Raw genomic sequence first — 12007 nt, 5'->3', positions numbered from 1 at the left:
CAGGTGATTGCAGGCAGAGTAGCCAGTTTCTATTTTATTAGCCTAGAATGTACATATTTAGACATGGTGCCAATTCAGGCAAAGAAAAAGAAGCAAGGTGTATTAGACTTTATTAAAAGTAAGGTACAGTTTGAATACAGAGGGATAGGCACAGCTAGTCCTTATGTCCACATGGTCTCGCATTATCAACCACAAATGTCTTGAAAGTTTAATCTTAGGATTTTCTTTTAGCAGTCTGGAATTGTTGGAAGATTAGGGAAAAGCAGCTTTGAATTAGATTTGTAAGAATAAGTGGTGGTTCAGTCAGTGTCCTCTTCTTTGTAACAATCAGGTCAACTGTGACCTGAAAAATAGCTGATAAAAAATAAAAATGTCAAAAAAATATACCTTTCTCTGCAAATGCATCCAACATGTAACAAACTACATAATCAATCAGCAAAGGCAGCAGGGTGTCTGCTCTGATCCACCATCTTTACATTAAATCCTGAGTCTCCACGTGACATCACTTCAGTTCTCTTTATTATGGTGGAGTCCCAGATGATCGCCATTATCCATGACTGTCCTCCACTGACTTTGCAGCAATATATTCTTCTTGAGCAACATTCCCTTTGAAAAGGTCATTATTGGACAGATAAAAGGATACATATTATTCAGGAAGACCAAAGCAACACCATTTCCACAAACAATTCTCATACACAAGAGAAAATTACCCCAATGTAGTTCACTTTTTATTTTGAAAAATATAAGACATTGTGTGTTGCAACCATAAACATGTTTGTAACTCCTTCAGAGTCAAAATGTGTTACGTGTAAAGATTCAATGCTCATTTTGACTGATTACTTAAACCGTTGCTTACATAACTGGCTATAACAGTGGCAACTTGTTCCAAGGCTAAATATGTGAAAAATAATACTTTGTATAATTCTATACAAATTGTACAGACAATTCCATGTTTTTTTGTAAAATCTGTATTTATTTGATTTACAAAAGCCTAACATGAAACAACCAATAAAATGAAACCAAATAAACCTGTAACCTAAAATGAAAAACATGTGTTTACATGTCGGTTTACATTTTCTGAGCAGAAAAGGGGATATTGACACTAGAGCCTTAGAGATGATTAATTAAAATGTACAAAGTAAAGTCAGGTCTTCTTTGATCTCTTGAAAATTATTTACACAACATGTTCAGTAAGTCTAGACATTTGTGAACGGAGAGATGCAGGTGTATCTGGAGACTCAACAAAATTTCATCCTGCATCAACTGTTTACCTCCAATGGTAAGGAGTAAGGAACCTAAAACAATAATAAAAAAAAACACACCTCACTGGAATTAGGCATGTTCTCTTAAAAAAAAAAAAGTAAGGGGGAAAAAAAGAAACAAGTACGATTCAAATGTGTTTCCTTTTCATCGTTTCAATTAAAACAGATTTTCATAAATAGGAAAACAAATCTATTGCATGACGATCAAATAAATATTTTCTACGCAAATGTTACATTCCTACGTTTAGTGTTTGTTATTTAAATTTGAACTGAAATCATTTCCCATTCTTGACTCATCATTGTCATACTGGTGTTTTTTTTACACCAGTTGATCACACTGCCACTCAACTACGCAAATATCCATTCAAATCAAACAAGAGTTTTAAAAAAAGAAAAGAAACTGCAAAGAGGGGTCACAGGAAAAATGACCACTAAAAATATCAAACCTTTTGGGCAAAAAAATGGCAAGTTTTCAGACGGTGAAGAAAAACCAGAAAGATACATGTTGCCTGTCTAAATGTTCTTGCAGGAATGTTTAACGTTTCACTTCCAATGAGTACAAACTGTTCAGAGGCATTGAGATGACACTAGTTTGTTTCCGAAGACTGATGCTCTAGTGAACGCCCTTGTTAGTTTGAAATGGAATTGATGAAAACAGGTTTTACAGTGTAGCTATACAAACAGGTGGAACCTTTAGTGAAACAGTCCCTTGTACAGTAATACCTGGCTTAGTGGTAAAATGGAATGGGCGGTGGTGTTATCTGTCTGGATGATGACGTTTTCCCATCATATAACAAATTTTAAATCTGAAAGCAGAGTACGCTCACAGAGTACAGGGCAGCGTTTATAACAGTAAAAGGTTGGTCGAGTTTGGGTACTTATTTTCATGGAAAACATAAAAATAAGTGGGAAATACGCAATGCAGAGAAGAGCATAAAACACCATAAAATATCCCACATTACTGTATACTACTAAAAAAAAAAAAAACATTAAAATGAGAAAATATGCATCTTTCCCCCCCAAAAGTCATTGAAACCAAAATATAACCCCCTTCATGTGACTGAAAATTTCTCAATAAAATAATTAAAACATTTACAGTGCTTTTTCAATAATAATAATAATCTTTGAATCTTTAGAGGGGAAATTACGCAGTATCGTCTCTCTTATTGCAATGACGTATCTAAATAGTATTTAATGGTCCAGTTACTCTCTTAAAAAAAAAAAAAAAAAAGATTTGAAGAAGGAAAATAAGGTAATTGGGGAAACTCAAACTAGATTCCCAGTACTACAACCAGGTACTGGCATTTGTGTCTCCCTAACTAAGGCTCCAGTCTACTTTGTGTTCAGTTCATTCTCCAGCTCCATCAGTTTCCGTGAGGCCTTGACCTTGTTGGACACCTCCTTTCCCTGGGAGAATAGACGCTGGCGTTCCTTAAATGTGAGGCTCTCGGGGTTACCTGCGATCGTGTTGTCCTGCTCTGGCACACTGTAACAAGAACACTGCTTAAGTGGAGGGATAATACAACTGTTTGTAGTTAGTAGTACTGTAAGTAATCCTCAAACACAATTCTCCATCATTTTCAGAATGGTTCCAAATTTTTGAACATTTTCGGGAAAATCTCACATTTTATCTGGTAAGGAAATGTATTACAATAAAATTATAGTTTAAATAGGTGCATGGGTCTGACTTGTAGAGCTGGCCAATTTAAGAGTAACTTCAGAATGTAATCAAGATGGGCCGGGAATACATTTAACACTTCAACTGTTTCAACAATAAGATAACAGTGCAATATTTAGTCATTCAATCCATCTGAAATGTGACAGCCAATTTCCAGACTGAGATCCATTCTTCTTTAGCAGAATCTCATCACATACATACACGCTCACCTTTTAATCCACTTTTCCTTGTAAACTTCTCCCGATCCTACAAGCCCTGTTGTGTTTCCAGTGTACGAATTAAATCCTGCTACAATGTTTCAATGGTGAAAAATAAAGAATGCAAAGTGAACATCATGAATCAATACAAAAGTTTCCTTCAACAGCTGGCACAATACATCTCTCAAGACACTGAAAAAGCTGCTGGGTTGAACACCAGATTCCCATAATGAAGGCCTACAATATAAGAGGAAATATCTGGTTTCAATAGGCCACATTCAATGAAAATGGTAAGCATCTGTACTGTTGGAAACAGCTTATCTATAGTAAAACATGGTCATTAATTCCCATTTAAGAATGGCTAAATATGACATAGCTTCCAGCAACTTTTTGTAGTATCTTAAGATGACAATTTTTTATTATTTTAATCCAGACCGCAAGAAGCTGAGCAGAAAGAGTAGTTGTATAAGCGTTAAAGGCGTTCCGAGGCATGACTGAAGCAGGGTCTGTTGCACAAGTGTGGACCATCAAGGGTGGAGGTCAAGAGGCTCTCTTCAGCCAAGCAGCTTCTGGTTACAATGTTTTAAAAACATTCTGAGCCATGAAAAGGCCAATGCAACATATTTACTTCTTTCTTAACCTTAATCCCAAAGTTCCAATAGGACATTTTAAAATGACTAACTTTATCCAGTTAGGTTCCAAATTTGGTTTGGCCCTGGTGTCTCAAATGGCAACGGAGCCATATTCTGACCTTTTTGTGAGCAGTCCCTGACCTCCATCTCTCACAGTACCCCAAATAAGCATTTACCCGAGGCTCATATGTCCATGTGTCTGTCAGCTAAAGGACCGTTCGTCCTGCACTTACAACCTTCTAGAATCTCTGTTAAAATGAGTCATGGTTGTCTATTATATTACATACCAATTCTCTAGAGAGTGGTTCGCACAATTAGAATCCAAATGCATGTGTTTGGTTTTGGGAAGGCGTGTCTTCGTTTCCCAAACAATGAAGAATGAATTGGGAGGGGCGTGGCGGGGCAGACACAAAACACATTGCCAAGTGTGAACCCAGAAGAGCACTTCGATGGTGGAGCAGGCGGAGTATTTCAGGAGCAAAGGCTCCAGTGCTAAAAACAGGCCCATGGCTTCCCTCTAAAACAGACCATGGCCGTTCCAACATCTGCTCCTCGAGGGGAAAAACCACACGTAGAGAAAACGGAAAGCAAACACCGCCCAAAAGCACAAAAGCCGCTCTTTTAGGGATTTTAAATCTCATTCGTCGAGCCAGATGTAAGCTTATACTTTGGCCTTTATTGTGATGAGGAAATAAAAAAAGGGAGACTAAAGTGTGCGCCAAGGATAGTATTTGTTTAAAATAAACCGAGATGCCTGGATTGTTACAAAAACACATTTTTCTGTTGGTCTAAAATCTTTTGTGATATCCTACTGAGATAAAGCCAGGAAGAGAATTCTGAGGGCTCAACTTGTTTCCAAACCTGAATAATGTTCTAGAGGCTTTTGCTTTGGGCTCTGCTGCCACCAGTGAAGTGCTCTCCTTTGGTGTGAAACTGGTTGTAAGAAGCCAGGGCCTCAAGTCAGTGAGTCACCTGAGGCTCCAGCCCCATGTTCAGTGGAGTGTGTGTGTGTGTGTGTGTGTGTGTGTGTGTGTGTGTGTGTGTGTGTGTGTGGAAGAGGTAAGCAGCTGCATGTGATGGAGCAACAGACACAACAAACAAAATGGAGACAAAACAGCCAACAAGCTCACAGACGGGAACAGAGAGACAGACACAAGACTCAGACAGGATCAGAGGGGCAGCTCGTCTTAAACCACACAGAAGCCCACATAATCTCCTGAATATACAAATCACTAACAGGTGACCAACTAGTGGGTGGTGGCTCCCCACAATATATTTCAGGGAGACTGTGTGTGTTAAGATGGCTGCAGACATACAGTAGGAGAATGATCTCATGAAAGGGAAAAAGGCAGAAAAAGCAAAGGCAGTAAATAGCAATGGATTTATTTTGCATCAACTGAAATTAGTGGTCATTTAAAGCAAGGGAGGGGGGGTGGGGGTGCATAGCATTTAAGCAGATTGGCCTATATATTTTTTTAAATTCAAACTCCAGCAGGAGTAGGTTAGTGATTGGTCCCTCAATCAGAATGACGAATAATGCAACTCAGGTCAAAACCGGTCTGGCAGTCAGGGGAGGGGCCACGTGTCTGGGCACCTGTGCAGGTGTGACATGCATGTGAAGGATGCAGTGGGTTACACTGAAGGATCAGAGAGACTCTGCATTGACTGGGTTGCATTACTGGCGTCCATTTGTGTATGGCTGTTTCAAGTTTTGAATGATTGCTTCTGAATTAGACTCTCGTCCTCAATTTAAGTGAATTTATATCTACAAGCTAAATAGAAAACTAAAGTAAACAACTGTAAAACAGTAAATATGCTGGCAACAGGCTAACCAATTAAATTAAATTGTATGATTTAGAATTAAATACAGGCCTAGTTCTTTTAGTTGGAAAAGATCTAACAAATGTCCAAACCACAACATTTAACTATTAACCGCCACTCATGGATGTCCCACTAGAGGGCAGTAGAGGCCTTTAAAAGTAAGTTCATAAAATGTCAGCATGTATAATGCATTTCATATCACAGTGACCACTGAAATCTTCTTAACAATACAGTTTCCCACAGATTAAAAGTAATGAGAGTTTCCTACACTAAAAGTGGTTGAAATACCATCTATACTACATGACTGGGCCCTTTGAAACAGCCACAAACAAGTAGGACACCCCATTCTTTTCAGATCGGTTTCCCTTTTCTGGTGCCAAGTGAGACTAGTACTGAGGACGATTGCTCGTTGCTCTAGGACCACCACCATGAGTGACAACAAGCATGGCCGCCAGGCCTAGGAGCTGAGGCGGGGCCAACCCACACATAGCGAGACAGACAGGGGCAGGGTGTCAACACCAACAGTACTTTGATTGAACGTCTTGGGTGCTGGGGAGTGATCGATCACAAGGGGTTTTTTTTTAATCAATTTTTTATGATTTTTGATTTTTTTTATTTTTTTTGTGGTGAGGAGGGAGTGATTAATCAATTGCTTTTACGCACAGTGGGGTGATTTTACAAGGAGAGGAATCATTGAAGACAGAGGATAATTAAACGTGGGGAGAATTTTCAAGGGGGGGAGGGGGAGAAAAAAGGGACAAAAATTACACACGGACACAAAACTAAAAACACAACACTACAGAGATGGGAAAAATAGAGGACAGACAAAAATCAAGGGAGATCGGATTGATTGATCGATTGATTGACTGGCTACTTTACAGATCTACGGACTATGTGGAGGGAAGGATGGAAAAAGAGTGAGAGGGGTGGGGAGAAGGAATGAGGACACCCCTCTCAGCTGAAACGACTGAATCAAACAACACAAAAATCGACACAAAAATGATACGTGTAAAAAATAAACGAGAGAATGAGGAGGAGTGAACAGGGTTGGGGGGGGGGGGGGGGGTTGGTGGTGGTGATAGGGGGGGTTGGGGTGGGGGGTTACTCCTCTCTCCTCTTTCGTCTTCCGTCTCTACCTTTAGAATTGGGTGGTGGAATGAAGTTGGGTTTGGTGGAGGGGAGTGGAGGCGCGTGGCCTGTCCGGCCGGTAGTACTGTTGGCATTGTCAGCAGGCAGGTGGAACTGACTGGACAGAAAGATGCCGTCGGACATGGGACGGGGCTTTCGCGCGAGGGGCGGCGGCTGTGGCTTATGCGCGGCGGGTGGGAGGTCGCCGTATGACTTCCGGGTCGCGGAAAGCTTAACCTGACCTGCTGGGCCAGCGTCCTCATCCTCATCCTCCTCGTCATTGTACGAGACAAACTTGGCAGTGTACAGGGTGTCGGGGGAGGCGACCTGGGTTTTGAGGTAAGAGGTGTTTCTCTGAGGGGGGGGTGGTGGAGCACTGCTGTTGCTGTGGTTAGTGTTGGCTGTGTTGGCGGGAGAGGCGGGAGGGGGGGGCTGGTAGTCCTTGGGGAGGGGCGGTCTGTACAGACCAGGCTCATCGGGGGTCAGCAGCTTGCGCTCGGCCTCTTCATGTTGCCGGCGCCTCTCCGCCTCCAGGCGGTTATAGTACTCCTCCTCCTGTCTCCTCTGGTGGAAGGGGGAACAGCCGGTTAGAGAGAGCTAGCCACGTGGCCAACAGTGGCTACGCTACTAGGAGGTTAGCAAGTGGATCTATCTACAGCTATAGCTAGATTAGTGGATAGGGCCCATTTCTGGTGCCAAATAGACTGCTACACCACAAGGCCAGGCTACCTTTTGCTAAAGAACTTTGTTTAGTGATTGTACACCCTTGTGTGTCAGTGCTTGTGTGTGGTTTTGTCTCTGGAGACGGGCCTGATCTGGTGTAGGATTGTATACTGTAGGTTGATAAGCAGGTGTTCCTGAATGGCATGTCTGTATAGTTGGGCGGGGATTGTCAGGGGAAAGCTGTAGACCCTGGGGACAATGTACTATAGTGCTAGGCTTGGGGGGAGCTAGATATGGGGTTATGGGGGGCTAAACTGTTGAAGAGAACGATTCATCTCTGGTTGGCCTGGGAGCCTCTTTCTTCTAGGAATGGTGGCTTTTTGTGGACTCTCTTTGGGAAAAAATCTTCACGGGACCATTGGGGACTTGGCCGCAGCCGACTCGATTAAGCTCAGAGTATCCATGAACCCTGTGTGGGGTTCTGGCTGGTTAAGGGAAGGGGGGGATGGCGGTAATGAAATAAATGGTGGTGGTGGTGGGGCACTGATGAAGATGTGTTTGGTATGGCCCAAGCCATAGCCTGGATGGTAAGGAGGTAGGGACAGGGCCATAAAACTGATCAAAGCAATGCCTGTAGGGAATGATGACCGTAAAACAAATACTGGGATTTTGAAATAAACCTGAAACTGAAATGACATTGATGTGACTCATGCTTTTTTTGTGTAGTAAGGAGGGGGGTGTACACATCACACACACAAGGAATGGGGCACATTTTCAAGACATGCAATTGGACATTATGCATCATGTGGGACGTCGAATTACCAGTGGTCTGAAAAATGACTCACAGGACACTTTGACAACACCAGCGAAACAGAACTGAGATGACCACGCACTGAAAACAATGGAGGTTGAGTTGTGTCGAGACTTGAACAAAGAATGGAATGACCACTGGTTCAGACCACTGGTGATTCAATCGTCCCCATCCACAACTTCAAATAAGCAACTTTAACCAAGGACACGTAAACAATGCGATTCCTTTGTAAACACTGCTCCACTGGCATTCAACATCTCTTCATTCATCTTCTCTCGTTCACAATGGTTCTGTCAGCTATTGTCTGTCAAAAGCTCTCTCACACAGTAATGCTAAAGATTGCTCCCTGTAAATAATGACCGATCATTACTGCTGATGACTTGGGTGAGCAGGATGGCCTTCCACATTTCCTGCTCCTCTCACACAAGGCATCATTGCATGAGAGTCGTCTACCGTGTCGAGTCGACCAAGACTATATAACCTTAGGAGATCTAAGCGCTAAACACAGAGTCACAACAACGGCCTTCTATTTTCTGGCTGCCCTGAGTTATGACGTGTGGTTTCTGGCTGGTCTTAGCATGGCATTACGCTGTCTAAAGCTGGTAAGATTGTTTTCTCTCGGTCTCCACAACAGACGACAAAAGTCTCCAGGCTGTTTTGGTTGATGACAGTTGGCTTGACAGATACTTGTCATAAAAACGGCCACAAAGCTCGCTCTGTAAAGTAAAATCATGCTGTTGAACATCCTGTAAATAGACCATTTTCTTATCCCATATGCTTTTTGTAGTTTGCTGGCAACATAGTCTGCTTACACTTACACAACTTTCAAAATGGGCCATATGTGTAGCTTAAAATATTCCTGTTGAGGAGCAATGTTTTTTCCCTGGCTCCTTCTAGAATTCTACGCAACGATCCATAGTTTCAATGCTTTTTGTACAGTCTACAGGAAATATCATGGGTAATTGTACTGTACTCCTTAACAGGTTAAAATATTCCTGCAATGCTGGTCCTTTCAAACACAGTTGTTCTGAAGTCGTTTTAAACGTTGCATTCATTTGCACTACCAAAACATTTATGTACCTCAACATCGTCAGCTAGTTTAAATAAACAGGTAAAAAAAAAAAAACGTATTGAATGACATTGAGGCTTTTCTGTATTGGCGCGTCTGAGCTTCAGCGCTCCTTGGCCCGTGGACTAGGCTACCAGACGGGTGTACCTTCTCCTCGGCCTCTCGCCTGGCCCTCTCCTCCTCCCGCCAGCGTCTCTCCTCCTCCTGCTTGGCCCGGTCCTCAGCCTCCCGCTTGCGGATCTCCTCCAGCTGCTGCTTCCTCCTCCGCTCCTCGTCCTGCAACTGTGGGGGGGCGGGCACCACAACACAAAAACACGTTAACGCCTGCTTGGGGGGGGATTTTGCGTTTCTGCCCCCAAAATGCACCACACAGTTAGAAGTCGGCACAACGCAACAAATCACAAACACCACAGATGAGTGCAATGACACGGCACAGATGGATATCAAAACTGACGGCACTGAATACTGAAGACTTGAGGGTGATGATGTTGCTGATCATTTTCCCATAAACAACACGTGTATAATAAACAGGGGTCTGTTACAAGTTTGTTCTAGTAAGCTGTGACTAATTTTATACACGCTACGGTTCTCCTCCTAAGAAATTGACCAAATATAGTCTTTGGACAAATATAGCCTCCCTCGTTGTGCCCAATTTGGTAGTGAATGACTTCAACCACCACATCTTTACTACCCTGGTCTATATATGGAGGTCTAACCCAACAGTAATTTAATGCCAAGCCACAAGGGCAGATTCAATTAGCCTTTTCGTGCAAACAGCAGAGAGTGTTGGCCGTTCTGCCGAGCATACGAACAGCAGGCTGTACAGCAGCATATCACAGAATTAGGGTTCAGCGGGCAGAACAAACTTGCTGTACGTTGAATTTGTGGTTCAGTCCAATTAAGGTAGAAGTGGTAGAATCCCAGGAGGGGCCCTGGCTGTACACAGAGGATGATTCAGAGGACACCTGGAGCGTCCATGCAGGTGCCAGAACTACTCGAGGGCTCAAGGTCAGCTGTGGATTCAATAAACTAGCCGTGCAATTAGATGTGCTGGGACGATGCCCTTTAATGATGAGGCCTTTTGCAGGGGGACATTACAGGTAAAACGTGCTCTTGTACACCTATTGTTTTTGTTCCTTTTCATTCCAAGTGCGTGTTTGGTCAGCCCCTGGGTTAAAAGAGGCAACGTGTACTGCAGACAGACTGGGAACAAGAGAATCACAGCAGAAAGAGAAACGAGAGGCACGACCACATCCACACATGCAGACAGACGAGGAAACGAGAGAGAGAGAGAGAGAGAGAGAGAGAGAGAGAGAGAGAGAGAGAGAGAGAGAGAGAGAGAGAGAGAGAGAGAGAGAAGAGACGAGACGACACGAGGGGTGTGCAAAAACATCAGAAGAGCAGAGATCACAAAACAGGTCACCTGACTCCCGACTCAAACCAGGGAGTTCTTAAAGCGTTCATCAACCCAAACGCAAGATGAGAACCGGCTGTGACTGGAAATGCAGGCCGACAAAATCACACAACACAGACTCAAACACTGGTACTGCACACAGAGACATAAACAGCCCAAATGAGCACCCCCCACATGATGAGGAGGAGGAAGATGATGGTGGTGATGATGATGAAGAGGACTGATGGAAAGGGCCCCAGTTCAGACGGGCGGTCGGGGTCACTGTAAGGAAGAGCCCCCAGGTCATGCACAGAGACCCTTCCTGGTGTCCTGCATTCACTTTACTGACCAGCTGTGTTGAGATGCTGCACAGAGGCTTCTCTCAATGCCAAGGTAACAATGTTATTGAGCCGTCACTGACTGGCGTATTTATAGGGTTAGGTCTATATTTTAAACTGGTACAAGGTACAACGTCGGATTTCTGCTTGAAATGATTTATGTATTTATTTATTTATTTATTTGTTTATTTTTCAATCTGTGGTTTTAAAGACGCTGTAAGCAATACTGGTAAATTCCCCCCAGAGAATGCCTCCACTGGAGACTGTATGAGAACTATACAGATGCTAATCTCTTCAGATGTTTCCTGATTGGTTAAGACAGCTGGATTCTGCTGGAAATGTAATTGCAGATACAGTTACATCAGGAAAATCTTAGAGACTTCCTAAAAGGTATCTAGCTGAACCGAGCTCAGACATAGCATAGCTTACAGCGACTTTAAATCAGACTTATTCTACAAATGAGCAAGGACAGGCACTAAGGATGCGGACGTTCTTGAAGCGACTAAAGAAGCATGTTTCCACAGCAGTGGTTCAGTAGTGAAGGAAGGGCATCACAGCCAATGCACATCTCCCATGATGCTTTGCCCAAAAGCTGCAGCTCCCCCCACCCCCCCAGAGAGCAACCCCCCCGCCCCCCACCCCACCCCCCTCCCCCCACCTCCCACCAGCCCATCCTAGCCCCAGCAACCTCCCCACAGACCCAAAGAGCACCAGAGGTGGGGAGGCGATGTGAGTGGAGGAAGAGGAGGGGACGGAGGGGGGGTTTGAGAAAATGAGCGTCAGGAGGAAGTCACAGGTGGAGCCTCAAACAGGAAGTGTTTGAGCGTAAAGAACGTACCAAGTCTAGAACAGAGATTGCTGGGACAGCAGTCTGCTGCGGGAAAGAAAGAAAGAAAGAAAGAAACCAACAGAGAGAGAGAGGGAGGGAGGGAGGGAAGGAGGGAGGAGAAAACGAACAGAAGAGGGAAGGGGGTGATTTAGGACAAGAGGAAACCGAAGAAATAAAATAAATAGA

General features: G+C 43.5%; 1 protein-coding gene across 7 annotated transcripts in view; it reads right to left on the bottom strand.

Annotated features, from left to right (window-relative positions):
* Positions 1-93: 93 nt before the first annotated feature.
* The window catches only part of afdna (afadin, adherens junction formation factor a), a 125644-nt gene continuing 113730 nt past the window's right edge, over positions 94-12007 (bottom strand). For 5 of the 7 annotated variants that reach the window (XM_062551558.1, XM_062551560.1, XM_062551562.1 and 2 more), the window contains 4 exons: positions 9409-9543; positions 6727-7282; positions 3150-3228; positions 94-2748 (listed from right to left, as the gene is read on the bottom strand). In XM_062551558.1, the coding sequence (XP_062407542.1) occupies positions 2595-2748; positions 3150-3228; positions 6727-7282; positions 9409-9543 (924 nt within the window). In that variant the 3' untranslated portion in view covers positions 94-2594. The remainder of the gene's footprint in view (positions 2749-3149; positions 3229-6726; positions 7283-9408; positions 9544-12007) is intronic. The other 2 variants (XM_062551563.1, XM_062551564.1) reach the window with 2 other exon arrangements.

Source organism: Sardina pilchardus, chromosome 12 (assembly GCF_963854185.1).
Source record: "Sardina pilchardus chromosome 12, fSarPil1.1, whole genome shotgun sequence".
NCBI lineage: Eukaryota > Metazoa > Chordata > Actinopteri > Clupeiformes > Clupeidae > Sardina > Sardina pilchardus.
Note: the sequence above shows the minus strand (reverse complement) of the source record. Positions and strands in the feature narration are given on the sequence as shown.